The 22,933-nt window shown below is 36.6% G+C and overlaps 1 protein-coding gene across 1 annotated transcript; it reads left to right on the top strand.

The window, feature by feature from the left end:
- The first annotated feature begins 14,761 nt into the window (after positions 1-14,761).
- LOC148779503 (putative xyloglucan endotransglucosylase/hydrolase protein 6) lies at positions 14,762-15,981 on the top strand. Its single transcript, XM_088852657.1, has 4 exons — positions 14,762-14,933; positions 15,021-15,121; positions 15,246-15,442; positions 15,591-15,981. Exons 2-4 carry the CDS (start codon positions 15,068-15,070, stop codon positions 15,979-15,981), a joined length of 642 nt encoding a protein of 213 aa, XP_088708783.1. The 5' UTR covers positions 14,762-14,933; positions 15,021-15,067.
- The last annotated feature ends 6,952 nt before the right edge of the window (positions 15,982-22,933 follow it).

The raw sequence follows: 22,933 nt of genomic DNA, 5'->3' as shown, positions 1-22,933 counted from the left end.
GAATTTTGAGTCAGATCAAAGTCACTCACAGCTACCCAATTTGAAATTTGACGATCAAGATTGATTGACACCGCTGTATACTAAAAATAAATAGTTCGTTATGTACTTTCTGTATTACTATTTACTTGTACTACAAAAAATGTCACAGTCATCTCAACCTGCCAACCTTGGAAACCAGAGAGTTGGGTGTGTGCCATTAATGGATTTAAAAGTCCAATAAAATATTTCTTGAACAGAACACACCATTAACCACCCAGATAGAGCAAGTGATCATTGTGATCAAATGCAGAGATAAAATAGTTTTACAATAAATAATCTCAGAGTGAAAACACAAGTTAAAAGTAGGAGTCCGATAAGGGAGGCGGGGCCAAAGGCATTTAGAGACCACTCCCTTACGCCACACGGAACCCCATGCACAACAAATTGATGGATGCCATGTGGCACCCCAAGGATAAGGAAGGCTTTGGGTGTAATTGTCACGGAACGTCGGTGGCCGAGACAGCATCCATTGTCATAAAACAAAACCAAACCTGTTTGAGCCCCATAATTCTTAGTTTGGATAGATTAGATGGCCTTTACTTCTAATTTGTATATTTGGTAGTGGAAGATATGACATGAAATTAAAAAAAAAAAAAAAAAGGTCTTGGACTTTTAATTTGTATATTTGGTGGAGGAAGATATGGCATGAAATTTAAAATCATTTTAATTGAAAGACTTTAGGAGTTATTTTAATTTATCTGCCAATGTACTCGGACTTGGCCGAGTCCGAATTCCTTAGCTGAGGCGAGTTTCTGAATACCTGTCATCTACCGGAGGGCCGAAGACAAAAAACAACATCATGATGTATGCAACTCGACATTGCTAACCAAATTTACACTTACCACATGAATTATGTGAGTGCACCGAAAGATTTTTTTTAGGGGAGTAGGTACAATTTGTATTTTATAGTATGTCTGGATATAATTTATGTGTCTGTCATTTATTCATATTCTTGTCATATGTTATTTGTCGATATAAGACAAACTTGTATATTTATATAGATTAATGGACACATAGAGCCTCTTTAGGGCCCCTTTGAGTACATGGAGAACCCTATCCTGGGTATAGGCTTCTTTGGAATTGGCTTCTCCTGGGATTGGTTAGTCCCTGGGATATGGGTGTCTGTTGTTTGCATAGAGCCTGAAAAAATAAAACTCAGCAGATATGGATGCAATTGAGTGAAACCCAATAAATAACCATTGCAATGTTGAGAGATAATTCTGTTTATTCAAATTAGAAACAAATTTCATAACCTAGAAACCAATTTTGCATACCTGCAATACTTTGCTTGTGAAAAGAAAGAAAAATTCCAATATCTATGAGATGAGTTATTGAACTTTGTACTCATATTTTTCGATTGAATTGCGAAATACTCATTACAATGATCGAATTTTTATGGGATATGTATTTTTATAAATTTCCCCAAACAAAGATTGTAGTTCTCCCAAGAGATAAGCATACATTTTATAAGATGATTAAAAGGTGTTGTAGATTCCCATTCAACCAAAAAAAATTCCAACCTTATTACATGGCATTGATGCAATTTCTTTCTCTCTCTCGGAAAGGGATTTTAGAAAAGTAGGTTTTATTTTCAATAACATTAGAAGTATTAAAACCAATGGTAGCACATTCACTATGAGAAGGGCAGAATGGAAAGAGAGTGGATGAAAATTATATGTGAATTCAAGTCAACTGCCGCTTACTTCCTTATCTCTAAACAATATAAAAAATCTGGTATGTGTTTTGAAGGTTCAAGAGCCATATAATTTCTTCTAGTTTAGCTTAGAGTAGTAATGGAAAATAAATAAAAAATATAATATGATAATGCATATATGCATATGAGCACTGCTACCAATATAGTTTTCTTCAATACAATCCCACTTGTAAGAACAACTACACAACTACCACCAAGAGCTACCGTCCATGGCGACTTTGATAATCTTGAAATCGTTGCTCTGCCTCCTCTATAATGGAGTAGGGAAAATGTACAACATTTGAGTAGCCTAGCACTTGTCTGGAGCATCCTACCGACCTCATATACACATTGAGGTTGTCGGCAACATATATAACATATGCTCTTGGCATTTTCTACAATATTTAGCAATGTATATACATGAACTAGGATCATGTAATTATATCTTTGTGTATTGATCGAACTTATAGAACCCAATTTTTTTAAGTTCTTAATTATTCTTGATTTCACTGGAGATACATGTATAAATAGATAACTAAAAACATAAATAAAAACTTACAGTCAGATTTGAATATTATATAGCTGCATGATTTGATTATTTAGTAATTGATGTATCATCCTTTGATCAAAATAAAAAAGCCAAATGTGACACAATACATTATCGGATCATACAGTTGTGCATCTCGTTTTTCTTTTTGTGATTGAATTTTTTTTCTAAAGGACGAAATGTTTCCATGGCTCATGACAATGATTTTGCAATGAAGGGGCAAAATCCAACCCAACTTGGACCTAGATCTTTAAAATATTTTATGCCCAATTGGATTTCTCAGAAAGCCAAATGAAACACAGAACATTCTTGTACCCTAGATTTACATGAAGATTAATTGTTGATAGGTTCAATATCTATACTAGAGTGAAAACCCTTTAAAAATAGTAAAACTTGTTCACCACAACTAAAAGAGCTAAAAAACATTAAAACAGAACAAATTCATGAACATTCACAAGCGCATCAAATACACACTACCAAAACCACCACAAAAATAAAAAAACTGGATTCTCTTAAACATTCAACAATATCAAAATGCAAGCTCCAACATCATAACAGAACCACCCCACTCCAATAAATGTCAAATTCAATCTCTCAAATGATAACCAAAACTCCCCTAAAATTTTTGAAGAACTAGGTTACAACTAACTTTCACTCTTCTAAATCATGACCGAGTTCATCCACATAAAAATAAAAAATAGGGGTCCCTCAAACATTTAATGAATATCAAATTCAAGCTCCCATATCAAAACTAACCACCCAATAAGCATTAAATTCAATCTTTAAATACGTAACTAAAACACCCAATAAACATTAAATTCAATATCCAAATACATAACTAAAACACCCAATAACCATGCTAATTTAAAAGTAATTGTCCAATGGGCAAATATATCAGATAAAAAAGAAATTCTAAAATGAAAGGCACCATAACCACGTATATGATAGGAACTTCATGAAAAAGAAAAGAACCCACCATTAACATTTCTTAAATAAATATAAACTAGAAAGGATTTAGATTCTAAATTATTGGCACCACGATGATCAGGGGTTTGCATTGAGAAAGCAACACAGAACTATACAGCACAAGATTTTGAAGTAATAGATTGAGAAATTGAAAAATATCTACGCAAACCTATATCCAAATGTGCATAATAGATCGCTATAGGAAATAAATCCATCTACCTGTTAATCTCAAAAAAATGTACAGAGAGAGAGACAGAGAGAGAGGGTTTTGTAGAAACCATAGAGAAAAAGAGAGAAAATAGTGAGAGAGTAGGAAATTAGAGGGAAAGAGGAATTTGTGTGATTAATAGGGAGAAAGGGAAATTAGAGGGAGAGAGGGTCTAATTTTTCTTTTTTTACGGTTTCTTCTCCTCATACAGAGGATAGAGAGATGCTAAGAGATGGGCAAAATGAGAGACAGAGAGAAAAAAAATAGCTATTGCTAGAGAGGAAAGGGACTACTTTGCAATAAATAACGAGCGGTGATTCGGCAAGGATGATGGAGCGGTCCTTCAATGACAAACGATGGTCATAGTGTCAGGGTTTCAGAGGGCTGTTGGAGCTTCAACAGGGACAGGTTATTGGAACGCTGTTGGGGCTCACGATTGAGGGGTTGATGAGTCCTTATGCAGATGTGAAAAAAATAAATTATGAGTCCTTATGTGGATGAGAAAAAAAAAAAAAACACCATATTAAATGTCATATTTCGGTTCTGTGACAGGTATAGATGTTGGGTGTGTTTTTAGTTACATACAAAACTAAATGCATTGTAATGCTTAAGAACGATATGTCAACTAAGTCCCATATGAGACTTAATGAGAACGAAATGCCCCACATGATATAAGATATATGATATGATCAAGATACATCATATGATCAAGATACATCAAGACTTAATGAGAACGAAATGCCTAAAGAATCTTGATTCATCAATTAATCCCTAAATGTTCTAACTCACAATTGATGAAGATATAGTGTCAATAGCTCATCAGCTAAGCATATTCAAGGTTGACTTACAATGATAAAGTCATCTCATCTTGAGAAAATTTCTAGGATACATATACTCCAAAGACTCTATGCACACCTATCCATGTGATTTATGGGGGAACAGATACGGTTTAATATTAGCATTCACTGTTAGTTATGCACGTGTGTTATAAATTATGGTTTTTGATGAGAGATTATGAAGACGTTTCTATTTGAGACGGAACTCCGGAATGCATATGTTCTTTGGCACATAAATGCCTCTCTGCTGGATACTGAAGGAGTTCCAGGTGAGATGTGTTTTGACTTTTTAAAATCCCTGAAAGATATTGAGGTAAATCCCTAAAAGATATACATGTTGAGGCTTTAAGTGCCTTAAGGTCCAGGAATGATATGACTTGGGCAATATTTAGACCTAGCTTAACCCATGTCTATGTCCACCGTCAATTCGGATATGCCTTGACTGACACCCCAAAACTTGATATTTTTGGGATTAAGCTGAGACTCTCAGGAACTCATGTTTGAAGCAGTATGACCCTCTCCCTGAAGTTTCGTACCAATCGGAGGTGGATTAGCCCATTATCAGTATAGCCCAACAGTTGGAGCGTTAAAAGCCCCATGCCTCGTGCGTTCCAAATAAAATGATACTTGGCTACTGAAATTGCAATTTCTCCCTTAATAGGAGGAATTTTCCCTTGAGATCAAGACCATTGGATTTTTTATTTAATAGTCTATCACACTTAAAATATGTGGAACTATTTGATACAAGTAAAGAAAGCGTTCAGAAATACGTCTAGCTGGTTGAGCAGAAGATTGAACTAATGAGCAATGAACAGGGACGTATCCTAATTTTTCTCACGAGAGAACCCTGCTAGATTGCTACTCTGTGCATTTAAATTTGAAGTTAATGTTGATCATATGTGAATGAACAAATCCATATGCCTAAAAGATAAGTATGAATTTAAATTTGCATATAGTTGAGATGGGGTTTAAAGGATCAACTCCTAAATTCAAAATTGCATGAAGCCTCAAGCTTGAACTCAAACCTACGTGAGACCAACTTACCGAACTCAAACTTCTTCCCATGAATTCAAATACGAATCCGTATAAGACAAGGATGGAAATGAGGATTCAGCGGGAAGGTTGAAGAAGAGATAAACATCATCGGGAGATCAACGGTGGAGATCAAAAGATATTGTTTAGTAGTTATCAAGAGGAGATTGAAGCTTATCACTTGGTGAAGACAATAAAATCCCCGTTAACACTATAAAAGCCCCATTACAACTATATTGTTTTTGTAGTTATCAAGAGGAGATTCAAGCTTATAACCTGGTGAAGACTATAAAAGCCCTGTTAGCAGTCAAGAGGAGGGGTTTGCATATTTTCTTTGAGATAGGCACTCCATTGGAGGAGCTATCTCATCGCCACATCTTTTATTCAATTATTGATTATAGTGTTGAGATAAAGTGAGAAAAGGAGAAAGAAAAAAGAGATTGATTCTATGTTCTAAATATCCACTTGAGACCTGTTCTCTAAAAACGAAACAGACATAGGATCAACATCCCTTCCGTAGATCAGGTATATGGGTTAAGGCCTATTTGATGTTATGGCCTTTTTTATTTAATATGTTTGTATTATATTTTTAGAAACGAATGTATTGGTCTCAAGGCTAGAATCAAAGGTAATTGGCCACATCTACTTCTGTTGTACTATTTGGTCAATGTAATTTGTAAGAGGATTAAACCCCTGGACCTATTCCGCTCCCAATAATATAAAAAACCATATGTTTCTGTTATATGGAAATGCATGGGTACATTTGGCCCTGAATGTTATGTTCTCTGGTAAAGAAATTAATTGGAGTCTACACATGTTTTAAGTATTTTAAAACATCCATATCCTTTTTTATGACATTCACATCCAAATTTATGTGAATTGGCTTATTCCAACATTTTTGGTGGAATAAGGTTATCCAGGATTTTTAAGGCAAAACAATTGGCTTCTCCACCATACTATCTTATCCCCATGGAGTTGTGCTAACCTACCAGTAGAGTAGGCCCGAAAACCTAGATACTCTTCTCTTAGAGAGTCGAATCCAAGTACCCAAGCAGACCCTTAGAGAAACCTGAGACTCTAACATGGTATCAGAGCAAGGTCCCGATTTGGTACTTTGTCTCTCAAGTATCGTGTCACTACTTATGTCTGCTTACATATCCCGTACAGCCCAAACCATCACAGTCGAAATCGCCAATCTACCCAGTTTCTTTTCAAATCAAGGATCAATATGCCCAGACTAACTGGCTTTAATCAGATTACCAAACCTAGTCACTTGACCTCTGATCTTGTTTCCCTTCCTTCATCTCTGTTTCTTTCTATGGTATTCTCACAAGTAAACGATTTTTTTTGGCATGCATCCTTCCTAGCTATTATTCCCTACTTCTCTCTCTAAAATTCCTCCCATTATCACCTTTTGCTTCAACATCACCACCCAATAAACCTTTGCCTCTATTCCATTGTTATTTCTTTTTTTGAAATTATCTCTTTGGTTTATCGTCCCGTTTTACATTAATCAGAGCCTAGTCTATGATCTCTGATCTATTATACCTATCTCAGCAAGATATAAAATTCTCTCCAAACCCTTTGAAACATTGGCATTCTTCCACTCTATCGTTCACCCTTCGTACACTGGCCTAGCCATCCAAATCTGCTCCCCCTTTGAAATCCTCTACTCACCTAGATCTATCTTAGCTGGATTCGAAAACCGGCTTCCAAAACTACTACAAAAAATCCGCCTACAAAAAACCAACCATTCAAAAATGGCTTATGAAAAGTCACTATGAAACCCTCTGTCTCTAAAATCTCTGAGATCTGCTCTAAAATCTCCCCTAAATCTTTCATCTTATTCATCCTCCTTCAGATCTAATCCTCTCTTGGTCTTTGCAGCCTCTTCCTTGCCTACTCTCTCTGTTCTTGTCTGCAAGTTGTTGTAACAGTCTCGGATTGGACCATCACGGATTGGACCATCAGAAACCAGTTCACCATCAGAAACCAGTTTATCATAATTTTTAGGCCCCTTTCACTTATTTCAATTATCTCGAATTTTTTCTATCTTTGGAGAAGATCTAAAGTATTTTTTTTTCTATATTGTTGAAGTCTGCTAATCTATTATTGCTCCAACTTCTATGTTTTGGCCTTTTGTTCTCAAGGCTTGGTAATCTGGCATTGCTCGAGCATGTCTTGGATCTTACCGTTCTGAGCTCTGAATTTAAGTTACATTTGTGTATGTTGATCAAGCAAAATGAAGTTGTGCACCTAAAGATCCAAGTACACGTTTCCAAAAATTGTGGTCCAAACTCCAGCTACTTTCTTTCAAAGCATTTTGAGTTTGAGGGGAAGTGAAAAGGAAAGTATATATAATATATAGGTTAAATGGAAGATGTATATTGTAATCAGCGTGTATGGGAATGGTAGGCACAATATTTTGTATTTTATGGCAACTCTGAATATAGTTTAGGAGTATGTCATTAATTTCTATTATTGTCATGTTTTATTTCTTTATATAAGATAAGCTTGTATATTGATATAGATTAATAGACACGGAGAGTCTCTTCAAAGAAACTTAGGACTCTAAGAAAAAGGAGGTGCATACATAAGTTTTTTATCAAAAAATGAAAACATGCATACACATTTCAGCGCGTTTAAACTTGAATTGAGTATGTAGGGACTTGGCTGAGTAACGCTGCCTTTCCGTATACACAATTCAACTCGTGTAAACTCATAATGAGTGCGTTGGGAATGGGATGAGTATTGCTACCTCGCCCATAGGGCGAGGCGTAATCCTTATGGGTTTAAGTATATAGTGGTTACAAATACTTCTTTAGAAGAGTTTGTTACTTTTCATGATCATTTGGGAACTTTCATATTTTTTTTTTCCTTTTTCTAAAAATTTCTAAACTATTTAGGTATAAATCTACTTTCTTAATCCATATTTTACAGCATTTTTTCATCTTATTTAGTTTCCTCATGTTTCTATGAATCATTTTAACTTTTTCAGATTTTTAAAGATTCTTTAGAGATTTTTTTGCCTTTTTTTCATTTTTTTGGAGTTTACCCAACTCGGTTTAAGTCCACCTAGACATGGTCAAGTTACTCAGCTCGGCCAAGGGTTGATTTCCTTGGCCGAGTCGATTTTTTGTACACTACTCAAAATGTTAATTTATTTTTATAGTTGTTTTGTATGAATTAATCATGTAAATTTAAATAAGATTGATAAAAGCCATTATTTGTTATGTGTTACAAGTGATTTGGGCTTACTTTTTACTATGGCATTATGAACACTCGAGCATCTACATTGATTGCTAGTAGAACTGATATTATACATAGGAATTAAGTTGTGCATATATTTCGGGAGGGAAAAAGTTTGTATAAGCTTACAATTTTGATTTTTAGAATTACGGTGCAACTTAAAGATCCATCAAAAAAGGATGTTTAAATGTTAAAATGCTCTCTAATTGATCATCTCGACAACAAGATATATGAAAATAAAAAAAACGTGATTTCGAGTCCCAAAAATAGTGCTTCTTCAAATATAGTATCTGCATCGTCTAGTTTCAAGATATTTATATATTTACATATCGACTGGATTTGAACTACCTTTTTTATTTTAAAATTTTATAATTAGAGATGAAAATAGATTATCATGCCATCCTAATAATTTTTTACAAGTAAATTATATTTTACAAAAAAATTTGGAGGTGTGCCTCATTTTGATTTTTTAAATTTGCAACCTTATACAAACCATATGAAATACCAAAGTCAATTAACTTGCACTATCCCCTTTTCGGAATGACGAGTCCACTGATAAGATGACGTGACTACCAGTGATAGGCTCCCTAACTAGAAGATGGGGGAGATGTAAGAGTTGGAAATGGGAACGAAAGAAATCGTGATGAATAAAAGGAAATTTACATATAAATGAATTTCCAAGGCATATTTAAAACACAAATAATTTAATATTATGCAAATGTTTAGCTTTCTTTTTTTCTTTTTCTTTTTTTCTCGAACTCAATAGTTTGGATATTTGGTGTCCTAATGGTCTTTCTAATATTTTGTTTACGTTTAGTAGGAGATGGTTTTGGATATTCAATGCCTAAATATTTTTCCAACATAGAAAGTTTTTGTAAAAGTGGGTCCAGACATTGGGTGTCCAAACCTGCCCATTTGATTTTTTGTCTTAAGTGGGAAATGGGTTTCAAGAATTGGTGTATGAAGCTACCTCCTACTTAAAAAAATGTAAGTTAGGGGATAGCTAATTTTTTTGAGCTGCTCATTTGTAGTTTCTTTGCAAGTGGGGTGGATTTAGAGTTCAGACATTTAATATGAAAATATTTCAAACACTTATGCAGCCATAAATCAGCAGGTTTGAACACCGAATATCTGTACCAGCCCCACTTAAGAAGAAAAGGGGAAAAAGAAAAAAAAAAAAAAAAGCAGATTTGGACATTGGTTGTCTAAACTAACCTAGTCATTTTTTTATTAGAATATGGGTGTTATAAATCATTATTAACGTACTTGTATCCCTGGGGTGAATAAGAAGAGAGCCGGTAGTAGCCTGGTTCCACTGTACCCAAGACACCGTCAGACCACAGGAACACTATAACAATAAGCCTAATATTGGATGACCTCTCAAGAAGTGTCAGAATGGCCTCAAAGTGCAAGAGAAGGTAGTTTTGGATACCTTAACGACACCTGTAAATTTTGGTTGCGTTCTGACATGTTTTGAGATGATCAGGACAAAACTCAATTTGTCAATCTAATGCCTATCATGCTGAAAAAATACCCTATAATTTTTACCCCATTTTCTGGGTCTCAAAAGAGTATCAGACCACTGCCATTGGATCTGAAATTTTGAAAAACCCCTAGATACAATATTTTGGCTCAAGCGCCTCTAGGACCATTCTTGGTCTAACTTACTATAAAAAGGTGGGTTTGACACTATCGCAGTGCAGCTTCGGTGAATCAATTTCTATTTATGGAAAATGTGTTTTCTCATTTTGTGATGATTTTCAAATGCTCATAACTTGCTCATTTTGGATCTAATTAAGCTCAAATTCGAACACGACCTGGATCTTGACGATACACTCATTTTGACATATGACACGCGTCATGGCGTGGCCCGAAACGAGAGAATTTTTAGAGAGAAGATAGACTCGAAACATGAAAAATCAGATTTTAAAAAGAGGAATATCACATTCTTTGAGAGGCTATAGTTCTGAAACCTAATGTTAGATCGTCGAAGGTATGATTCCTTTGTGACCGTGCTTCGAAGAGCTACAGTTTGATATAATTTTTGCAGTGATCAGAACCCCGATGGGCTTTTTTTGTCATTAGAATTATATTTTCTGGCGATTTTCCAAAATTGGAGCGTGCTCAAATGGAGACCAAAATGGACGAAATTTGTCACAAAATGATTGTGATAGTAACCTCTTCAATTTATGATCAAAATGAAGATCTAGAACATCATAGATCATGTCAAATCGGTGTTCAAAGGATTACAAGCATATGCAAATCGGTGGTCGAAGGATTACAAGTATATGGAACTTGACCGAATTTTGGGTTCTTCCTTAAAAATCCATTTCAAGACGATCAAAGGGTATCAAAACGCGCATAATAGTTCAAGCATCGATTTTACAACATTTGATTGATCGAATTGCAACCGTAAACATCTGAAAAAGCTTCCGAGGCCTAGCAAAGGCAAGAGGCCCCTAAGAGAGGGATGGTTTTGTCATTTGTTGAAAAGTATTGAGGGTATTTTGGTCATTTGGTAAAAAACAAGACTAATATTGTAATTCATTTAATGTGTATTTTTTTACAAATTTGGTTGTTTTTTAGCAATCCACTCTTGTTTTAGGGTTGCTCTAGATAAAGAACTTAAGAAATTTATAAATCAAAGTTTTGAAGTATAATAAAAAAATTAGGTTTTTGCCCTTCAAGCCTTTGCTTGTCCATAGTTTCCAACTTCAAGAGAGAGGAGAGAGAAAACTTTCCCACTTTGGGTAATTTCCCTTGGACCTCCCACTTCCAACTCCCAACTCCCAACTTTCAAACCCTCCACTTCCAACTCCCAACTTCTAAACCTCCCACTTCCAACTCCCAACTTCCAAACCACCCACTTCCAATTCCCAACTTCCAAACCTCCTACTTCCAACTCCCAACTTACAAGCCCCCTACTTCCAACTCCTAACTCCCTAGAACCTCAAACTCCCAACTACCTAGAACCTCAAACTTCCTACTCCGTAGCCTTCCCAACTTCCAACTTCCTACTCCCTACACCAAACACTTCACCTTAGATCAGCATACACCCTATCTCATACACTACCCTAACCTACTTAAGTTCATTCATCTTAGACCTAGACGCGGACCTTAATCCCAAAGGTCAAGATTTCTCTCCAAGAAGTACTCAAAAAGAAACCTTAAAGGCGCATATAAACCCAAGCCGGCCGAGGTCCACTTTCTCTCCTCTTTCTTAATCTTCTTTTTCTCTCTCTTTATTCTTTATTCTCTTCTTTCTCTTGTTTACTTAAACAGGGGGATCTTTGGGTTAAGGACTTTCTGATGGGCTAAGCCACGACTTCGCTTCTCGTACCCTCTGGGTAGCAAGGCTTCGAGCCTAGGACTTTCCTTTGTCTCCGGTAATATCTCTTAGGAGAGGTTATACTAAAAGGCTGCCCAATTACCGGGCCTCTTATTTTTCTCTCTCTTCTTTTTTTCTCCTTTTTTCTTTCCTCTCACTTCTTTCCCTTTCTTCTCTCTCTCTTTCTCTCTCCTTCTCTTACTCTCTCTCCCTCTGTCGCCCAAAGTCATAGATGCACGCCATAGGCACAACCGTCTTCTCTCCCTCTTTTTCCCTTGCTCACTCTCTCTTTCTCTCACCTAAAAAGATATGGACCCACACCTAGGGCGGGCCCAGCTTCTCTCCCGCTCTTTCTCTTATGTTCTCTCTCTCTCTCTTGCCCAAAGTTACAGACCCCACTATAGGCAAGTCCGTTCCTCCTCACTCTCTTTCCTTTATTCCCTTACTCTCTCTGTCCCTCGCTTAGCCAAAGACCCATGCCCTAGGTGGGTTTGTTTGACCTTTATATCTCTCTCCCTCTTATACCCTCTCATGCCCTTGCCAATTCATGGACCCTTGCCTTAAGCGCGTCCGTCTCTCCCTCTCTCTCTCTCTCTCTCGCATCTTCTCTACCCCTCATGCCACGGACCTGCGCTGTAGGTGGGTCCATCCACTCCCTTGATATCTCGCTCTCTCATCACCTCTCTCACACACCCACCTAGACACGGACCCACACCATTGGCGGGTCCATCTCATCTATTCATCTTTCTAACGCTCTCACTCTTTTACTCCAGTCTCTCTAGCTCCCTCTCTCTTATCCATTCTTCCTTTCCCTCACCTCTCACTCTCTTCTTTCTAATATACTCTCTTCTTATCTACTTCCTTCTCTCTTCACTCTCTACTGTCTTTTCTCACATTCCACTACTCTCTTTCATCTCTTATAAATCTACTTCTCTCATACTCTATCTATCTTTCTAAACTCGGACAACTCTCGTGAGGCCCTTCGGAAATGATTTTGCGATAGTCTAGAACTGTAGACTTCACTCTCTAACATCGAAAGTGATTTCTCGATAGTTTAGAACTACATGCCTCACTCTTTAGAATCCTCTAGAGTACTATTGACTTTGGTCTCGAAGTCTAGGGACCTTTCCGACATTCCTGGTTACCTCCTTACAGAGGGAATGCCGAAAAGATATCTAAGTTTTGAGGGCCTTCTCTTTGTTATATTATCATTGCTCTCCCATAGCATCTCTTATTTCTCGGTTCACCTTCTTCTTAGTCACTCATTTGGGAGCCTATACGGAAGTGAGCTCGCGATAGTCTAGATCTACAAACCGCAGTCTCCCTTTGCAGAAGTGAACTCTCGATAGATTAGAACTACGGAGCACATTCTCTTGAATCCCCCAGGATGCCTGTGGCCTCCAAGCCTAGTATCTTTCTTGTCTCTGGTAATATCTCTTAGGAGAGGTGACGCCGGAAGGCCACCCACTTTCTGGGTCAGTTTCCTCCTTTGTCTTCTCTACTTCTTCTCTATCCACTCTCAACCCCCTCTAACCCTTATACTAGGCCTCCAATCTACCATGTAACTACAAATAGGAGGAGATTCCAAAAGATATACCTTGAAGGCCATTTTTAGTATGTGGATCCAAGTGTTGTGCAGTGAAGTGAGGGAGCTGAATTCAAACCATGTTGCAAGGACATCTAGAGGGCTTTCAAAATGATCTAAGATGGCGAACTGCTCGGATGTGTTCCCCGACCCCAAAACAAGGAGGTAGGTGCACAAACCCTTCTTTATCAATTAAAATCTCTTTCTTTGTTGCTTTCTATCCGTACGTCACACACACGCACACACATGTGCGTGGACCCTGCAGTTGTTCGAGAGAGAATTTGTCCGACCGGATCGCCCATATCGGGCTGACCCGAGATGACGAGAAATCGGCCCGACCAACGGGTTCATAAAGCAATGTCCTAAATTGACTCTCACTTTGAAAAAAGAAAGAGAAAAATATATGTGAGATGGCACCGACATTGGTTTTTTGAGCTTTTCTCTCACTCAATAAAAATAAAAGTAAGCTGGTTCTGATACCCAATGTTCAAACATGTTCTCTTTTGATTTTTTAAGTGAAAAATATATGTGTATATTTGTTATCTGAAGCTGGTCACTTACAAAAGAAAACCAAAGATGAAGCAATTCAGACAATCAATATCTTAACCCATCTCCCATATAACGGTCATAGATTGAATGCTCTTCCAATTCCCTAGTACTTTGAGTATAAAAGAAGGGTTTTGTTATGGTACTTTCATGTAATATTAAAAGGTAAAAGTTTATATAAGGGTGAGGCCCTAAATAATCAAATAAAGGTGCATCTCAAAAGTTCACTAAAAGTTATTTCGCTGATAAAAAATCATCAAATTGATCATCCCGACCTCAAGATGTATATACATGAGAAAGAATCGATTTCATGCCTTGAAAATAGTACATCTTATTATACATTTTCGGACCGTCACTTTTCCAAAGTTTTTCAAGTCTACACCTTTTTTGTAGCTTTAAATTTTATAATGTGCAATACATTATAAAATTTTATATTTCAAGTCGGGGGAAATGCTATTAAAAAAATATAATACTTTTCATAATACGAAATAACGAAATTCACATATAAATTTCCCAATAATAGAGACAGTGAAAGTGAGAAACCCATGAAAAGACATTTGAGGGAAAGTTGGGAGAGGGTCCCGTGGAGAGCTGGAACATAGCATAGAAGAAAGCTGTCAATTGTCGTCGGTTGAGAGCCTGGAGAAAGTGAAATGTGATAGAGAGGCGGCGCTTCCTATAAATATCTCTCCATTCCATCCCTCTCTCACCAAGCGGTCTCTCTCTCTCTCTACAATGGAGCTCTCTTTCTCTCTCCTTCTCATCCTCTGCATTTCTTTTGTGGGGCAAGTGTGTGCAAGACCCGCCACATTTCTTTAGGATTTCCGAATCACATGGTCAGACTCCCACATTAGGCAAATACAGGGAGGATCCGCCATCCAACTGGTCCTTGATCAGTCCTCTGGTATTACTTTCTACTCATTCTTCTTAGCTCTTCATGCTTCAACAACAAACACCATGTCTGAATGATTCTTTCCTTTTTGGAATTTAGGCTGTGGATTCGCTTCAAAGAACCAGTACTTGTTTGGACGTGTGAGCATGAAGATCAAGCTTATCCCTGGTGATTCAGCCGGGACCGTCACGGCCTTCTACGTAAGAATTATACTGCGATTAGGATGATCGAAGAATAATTCAAACACAGATGATAGTATTCTCTTTCTTCTTCATTGGTGTCAATAGATATGGTTATCTTTATTTAACTTCTTTTTTATTGTAGATGAACTCCGACACTGATAATGTGCGGGACGAGCTGGATTTTGAATTCTTGGGCAACAGGTCGGGGCAGCCTTACACTGTGCAAACAAATTTGTATGCTCATCGGAAGGGCGATAGAGAACAGAGAGTCAATCTTTGGTTTGATCCCTCAGCTGCCTTTCACACTTACTCCATACTTTGGAACCACCACCATGTCGTGTAAGTATACTGTAGTATGGGACCGATCACTCATCTGAATCCTTCCAATGCTCTGTTTCTTTTAACTCATGGTTGTACCATATGTATCAATGGATTCTTAACCATGAACTCAATCCATGGGTCTTCCTGAACATTGAAAAAATTTCAGGTTCTCTGTCGATGATGTGCCTATCTGGGTTTACAAGAACAACGAGGTGAGGGGGATCCCCTACCCCAAGTCCCAACCCATGGGTGTCTACTCCACGCTTTGGGAAGCCGACGATTGGGCTACTCGAGGAGGGCTGGAGAAGATCGATTGGTCCAAGGCTCCTTTCTACGCATACTACATCGCCTTCGACATCGAAGGGTGCTCAGTACCTGGGCCTGCTGCTTGTGCTTCAAACCCTAGCAATTGGTGGGAGTCTCCAGCATATCAAGAACTTGATGCTCTCCAAGCCAGGCGATACAACTGGGTTAGAATGAACCACCTTATTTATGACTATTGCAGTGATAAATCTGGGTACCCAGTCCCCCCATGTGAATGTTATGCCGGAATTTAGAGGATTTCTCTTGCATGTTGCTTTAGTATTCCTTTAGTATGCCGTTTTTTTAAACTGTCCGTAGGATTAGAGAGCACGATGTGTGACTAAGATATGGGGCGTGCGACCTCAGCCCTTTTCCATGGCGTTAGTTCAATGCTACGTGATCTTCTATTTATATTCCTTGCATGTAAACTGTGAAAGTATAAGGAGAAATGGTGTTATGTGTAAAGAAGATTGAAGTTGTGTTCATGTTCATTTGGGAGTGGAGCAGCAAGCTTCCGTGGCTGTTTGCCGGGGATGGGCTTTGCCAAAATAAATGAAGCATGTTTGTTTTGTTAAAGCCGTCCATGCCGGACCATAGTTCTTTTTGTGGTCCATGTTGTTCCTCTATCACTTCGAATTTGTGCCGATCATTTCAAAGTAGTGAAGTAAGTCAATGGTCATAACTAAAGGCAAAGCTTTCTATGCGGTGGCATATGGGTTCCCATCCATAACACAGATTGGAATGCGGCGATATATCTTGTAAAAAAGTCATAAAAATAGTAGGAGATTGGGCAACCGATTCTCCATTGGACTCCGCGATCCTGCGAAAATGGAAAAAAAATTGTCGAAATTCTTGTGGGAAACATAGCTCTCTCATTTGGCGGTCCTGGTACCTTTGTCAAAAAAAATTCTCCCATTTTCTAGATTTCGTAAATGTTTCTAAAATAGATTGGAACTCTAGAAATGATGACCGTCTTATTCATTTATCTTTGGTTCAAACCGATGATATAAGGGTGGAACCGGGCCGAGGGAGCCATGGCCCTAGTTTGGCCCATCTCTCCATAGGACCGGCCCATGCCCAGCTTGGCCCTACAGAGCCAGAACTGAGCCATAAAAAAAAAAAAAAGAAGAAGAAGAGGGATGGACATGGCTACTCATGTTGCCACTAGACTAGCCCGGCCATTGGGCCACAATTTGTGACCCACACCCTACTTTTTTATTATTACCAGCCCTACGATAATAATTTTATTTGTGTATCTTTGGATCAAACCTAATCTTTTTTTGTTATTTGAGGAAATCATGTATTGACACTATTGGGGGGAGAAAGATGCGGTTGAATTACCAAATGAGCACTCATTTGCTTGAAATTACAAGTGGTCTTTTTTTTTCCCTTTAGTTGACAATTCTTATTTATTGTCCATTGAAACACGGGTCAGCTCTATGAACTCCCAAAACCAAACTCCAACCTTTCTTCGCCTCATTTCTTCTTTCTAATGCTCTCTTTCCTCTCTCTACAACTCTGAGCCCTCTTTCCACATAGTAGCCATCTCAAGCCACAGCCTAACGGGTTTGGCTGGCTAATCAGGTATGTTCAATGTATTTGTTTTATTTTGGAGAAAATGGTAGTGAATGCATATTAGGGTATATAGGGTAGAAAAACCCCAAAACGGGGCAATGGATCACTATAAAATTACTTTTAGTTATGCCCTTGGATAGAAATCGATTGCAGCATTTTATCGAAGGACTTTTTTCTTGCAAGGGGTATTGGTGAAGATTAGAATTCAGGCTGTATTTGTTTATTAGGTAAGTTTGTTTTTTCTAAATTGAAATCGTTGTCTCCGTCTCTATCTCTGATGGGCAAATTGCAGAGTTCTTATGCTTTGGAAATTACAATATGTGAATTTCTGATTTTTTTAAGGTATGTGTTGGGTTTGTGTTGCCTTAAAAGGCCTTATGAGTGCTTGTAAAATGAAATAATACAGTGGAACATGAACTCAATGGGTGTGTGGTCCCTGGTGGACTATACTAAGCAAATAATATTTGCTGATACCGGACTGTGCTTGACGATTTAGGCCAGTAGGTTAGAAAACCCAAGGTATCTAGGCATAAAGAACAAACCGAGAAAGGTTCTGGGTTATCCCTTGATGAGGTCGGAGCTTATGCCTGGATCAATGAGTCAAGGGACAGTGTGACCCATGTGTGTGATGGTGGGCCTATAAAGACGAGAGCAAAAACCTCATCTATTATCCATCACACGACATGCATATCGATAGATCGTTTGGGAAAGCCAAATATTCACGTTTTAGGGTGAAGCGTATGCATGTGCGAGAGATACCCCTATGCGTCATAGAACTATGGTCGCATAAGGTCTTAGTGACCTTGACTCGTCTTTAAGGGAGGACCTGAAATCCACAGATTGGGATTGTGACCCCTTGACTCATCGACTAGACTTTGGTGATACGCTTATGAGCCCTTGCTTGGACTGTAGGTTATGAAAAACATTGGCTCGGTCTGATAAAGCAAGTGTGGTTCATACTCCACAATTGCAGGTGGAGTGCCTCATGATTGTTAATTTAATTCTTAAACTATATGCATGCATTTCCCATCATATTAATTTAATTATGTTTGTTTTATGATAAAAATTATTTTAAAATTATTATTTGAATTTTTATGAGTCATTTGATATTTTATTTATAATTTTTGGACTTATAAAAATAAAGTTATTGATTTTACAAAAGTATAACATTCAAATAATATTTTAAAAATTAATTTGTTAAATATCATGGGGACCCATAGGGAACATGGGCCCACCATGTACCATGTGGGTGGGGCCCACACATGGGTGGCATGCCCCACCTCTTGGTTGTTTGCTTTGTTGTCAAGTTATTGAAATTTAGGAAAGGTATCTTGTGGCATGTGATCTAATATTAGATATGGAAAAGATTGATCACATCTTATTCTAAATATTAAAAGCATATCTTGACTTGACATATCTTTGAATAGTATGAGAACGAATATGTTATTTTATGGAATGAATAATATTTAAATAAGATTCAATTTCTTTAAATATATTGATAGGAAAATGGTTTAAGGAAAGGGGGATAATAGTCCAAGCACGTTCCATAATGTTGATGGCTCATCTATAGAATGGATGGCTCAGATCTATCATCCCACAAGTAACCTTGATCAACGGTCCATATTTAATCTCAAGAAAGAGACAAACTATGAGAAACTCTAAACCTAATTTTTCTCTATAAATAGGGTGCACCATCTCCCTATTCTCTACACTTTTCTCGCTCCCACAACTCTCTCTCCTCTCTCTGCCATAGGGGCACACCCCACTCTTTCTCCTCTGGGTTTCTCTCTCTCTCTCCAGCTTTCTTTCTTTAACCCTCTCTCTCCTAAGCATGTAGAGGGGCACACCCCAACCCTAAGTATCCCACTTTCTCTCTCATACTTTATAAAAACTAAGGTTTGAAAAATTAGGGGTAAGCCAAGAAAAGTTTGCGAATTAGTGTTTGCAGAGATTTTAAGGTGAATACTCAGTTTGGCCAAAATTTGCTTTCCCAAATCGAGATTAAAGCTAAACCATTGATCCCGCGCCATCGGATGTTGGTGACTCAGTCTGGGGTGTGATAAACCCGGTTGAGGTAATCTCCGACACTCTTTTTTTTTTTGTTTCTTGTTATAATTAATTATATTGGTTTTATATTCCCCAGCATAAGAATTATGGATACTTTCTTTCTTTAAAGAAAATTGGTTTAATGGCATCAAGGTTTTTAAGATCGCGGATTGGTTAGTTTTATTTTCTTTAAAGCAAGAATTATTGTAATAAGACTAAATGAAGGGGTGAAAAGAAGAAAAATAAAAAAAAAATTCCCCGACAAGATCGCATTAGTCTTTCTTTCGTTGAGATCTGAGCTATTGATACTTTATGTCATTAGTTATTTTTTTCTCTTTATTGAGTCTAGATCAAGCTTGAGAATGAGATATATGAAAGCTAATGACCTTTGTGGTCAAGAAATACACCCACAGTTAAGAATTATCGGAATATTCAAACACCGAAAAGACACTCTGCATAATGGACAATCTGGGCTATTTTGGAGCAGTGATATGAAAAAGATAATGATGTATTTTTTTATTGCATACTTCAGTAATATTGTGTGTCTTTGAGAGTAAGATCTACCTATAAAATTTCAGTGGGAGATCCTAAGAAATTTATGGACTCATCAATGAAGGGTGTCAGTTCTGACCTTGCAGAATCCAAGAACTATCTACTACGTTCCGTGATTTTTCTCACCAATGATATGATTTTATTTCTCACTAAAATTTCATTGTGACTTATAAAATTGAGTGTACTTTCAAAAAAAAACATTTCATCAAGAAATTCCTTGTGGTTTGAAAGATATGATCGATTTATCAGAGGGTGCACAAGTGATGTTTTCTACAACGAAATTTATTTTCATGACTTGAAAGTCAAGATTTTATTTCTATTTTTAACAGAATCTTTTATGGTTCACACTAAATTTTTAAACTTTCATTCTGCGTCTAGTTTCTAATAAAATTTATTTGAGGGTGAAATATCAACGGGAAGAGAGGAATAAAAATTTTGGTTTGAAGAGATGTCAACCTGAATTTTCAACAATTTGGTATGTCCTTTATTGAAGACATGGATTGCGATATTTATCAAGCCTACTTAACATAGTGATATAAGCTTGTGGAAATATATGTATTACTATTATGTGTCTACTTTAAAAAAAAATGGTTTGAAAAAAAAACTCCATGATGGTAGAGAGAAAAGACAATTCTACTATATAGTGTTCATTATGGAATTCTGTAGTATGATTTATTTTGTGACGTGAATGTCACTTGTTTATTTCTCTAAAGAAAATTATTATTTGGGATTCACACTATGATGTTATGATTTAGTTTTGAGTTTAGTTTTTAATACAAAATATTTCAGGAAGAAATTCTATAAAGATTGAGAGAAACAAATTTTTTATTGAGAGATGCTCAACCTGATTTTCAACTGAAAAAATTACATTTTGACATAAATGTCACAAAAATAAATATTCACTAAATGGTATGATTTAGGGATGGAACTAAGCACTATTTTATATATTTTTAGTCTATTTCAATACTCAAAAGTATTCGAAGATTAATTCTTTATGAGTTGAGAGATATCATATTTGTATCATGAGATGCTCAAGTTCTATTCTGTAGTAAATTAAAAAGATGCGGCATGTTAAGGCACATCTTTGGATTCCTAATTATGGAGACTTTTCTTTTAGGGCTCATTTAAAAAGGTTTTATAGTGTGCTATGAGTATGGTCTATTATAATAAAACTTCAAAGAGAGGTAATACAGAGTTGGCAAGATATGACACTCTATGTGATGAGTATTCGATATGGGAATAGCAGAAAAAAGAAGAAACACAATAGCTATAAACGTATTTTAGTTTTTTCGAAATGAAGAGATATATGGATAAACTTGGTGGTAGCATAAAACGTTAAATATCAGTGGGAGAATCAAAATTTTAATATTTGAAATAATGGGATGAAGTAGAGATTTTCTTCACGGTGTAAGACAAGAGAATCCAAGTACCAAAGAGATGGACACTTCATGATATGTAAAACCCATGACCAATATAGTCTCCATCAGTTACGTGTATTTTCAAGATCACAAAAGTTTGTCAAACAAGTAAAAGCGATGAATCAAGAAAGCCCAGGTACCACACTATATGTTTTTGAGGTATGAGATCTATCCCACATTATATAGTAAGGTCATATAGGAAAGGATGATTCAATAACTTTGTTTAAAATGCTTTGGTTATATTTTGGCTAATTATTTTATGAATATGTATGGAGTGTATGCACATTAAGTGATAAGTGCTAACAAATTTGAAAGAGTCGATTTTGAATATCTTGTGGTTTTGTGCCTCCTTGTGCTTGAGTATGAACTACTTAAAGTAGTGATACACATGGAGATATGATTTGATCAAGGGCTTTGAGCATTAAGGATGAAACACGGGAGATGGGTATGGTTCATTCAAATATGTAAGCACAAAGAGAGTGTTCTAATGGAACTCGATCTTGGTGACGTTCCAATCAATAATGTCTATAATATGATGTGTTGTATATGATGATGATCTCTTGATAAATTCTCCATAATTATTAAAAGGAAATATTTTGTCTTGGCCTTAATAGACATTATTTAGTCATGCTTTATTTTGGACAAAATTGTAAGATCGTATGTATGATTTATTTTTATGGCCATGAACTTGACTTGGTAGGCAATTAAAGGTGAATGCGATAAAATGATTTATGAAGGCTAAGTATGTATTTTAAAATTAAATTGGATGATTTGAGAAAAGTTTAAGTCTATGAATATAATTTTGAGAAAACCACATAGTCTTGCAAGGTCCATTAAGTCTTTGTAAAAATCATTTTAAATTGTCATACTATTATATAACTACTGCTTATGAATGCATATATATATACCATGCCAATGTTTTTTATTAAAAAGAAAAACATTGTGTCTTGAAGGTATTTATAAAAGTGGGAGAAAACCTATCATGAATTGTTGTTTTTTTAAATACATATATACCTTGACCCATGTTTCTAGTTATTTAGAATCCTCGATTACCTAAGACTTTGAACCACTGGGAATATTGTAGGAATGCCATTATGCTAGGCTGCCTTGACACATGTTGTAATGATTAGATAACTTGGTTTGTATGAATTTACTGCCAAGATGTCTAGTGTGGTTGAACCTTTAAAGTTCATGAAGGTTTTTTCATATTGTGAAACCAACAGGCATTGAATTACATATTGCATGAGACTTGATATGCTACCTCATGATATATGCATAATAATGTTGAGAATATATATGTTGTATGCACAATAATTGAGTGGGAGCTACTACAGTCTCAAGTTTTTTTTGCTGTTTGGATATTCAGATATACAAGTGCAAGCTATCTCACAGATCCAGATGATGCGAAGTCTACATTTGGATATGTGTTCATGCTTGGAGGGGTTGCAGTATTTTGGAAATCAAAGAAACAGGATGTGATGAAATTGTCCACCATGGAGGCAGAATACGTGGTGTGTTGTTTGGTGATCGAGGAGGCCGTATGGATTAAGAAATTTTTTAATCGACTTGACTTTCACGTCTTGCGTTGTGAGACAGTAAGAATTTTTTGCGACAG

Source organism: Amborella trichopoda, chromosome 12 (assembly GCF_054954075.1).
Source record: "Amborella trichopoda isolate Santa Cruz 75 chromosome 12, AtrichopodaSantaCruz75HAP2 v2.0, whole genome shotgun sequence".
NCBI lineage: Eukaryota > Viridiplantae > Streptophyta > Magnoliopsida > Amborellales > Amborellaceae > Amborella > Amborella trichopoda.
The sequence above is the reverse complement of the archived record's forward strand: the minus strand, read 5'-3'. Positions and strand labels throughout refer to the sequence as shown.

What these genes read in the sequence shown, in the direction of transcription:
- LOC148779503 (XM_088852657.1), top strand. Translation starts at nt 15,068, where the DNA reads ATGAAGATCAAGCTTATCCCTGGTGATTCAGCCGGGACCGTCACGGCC. An exon ending in GGACCGTCACGGCCTTCTAC is followed by an intron (nt 15,122 to 15,245) that starts GTAAGAATTATA and finishes TTTTTATTGTAG; the next exon opens with ATGAACTCCGACACTGATAA. An exon ending in TGGAACCACCACCATGTCGT is followed by an intron (nt 15,443 to 15,590) that starts GTAAGTATACTG and finishes AAAAAATTTCAG; the next exon opens with GTTCTCTGTCGATGATGTGC.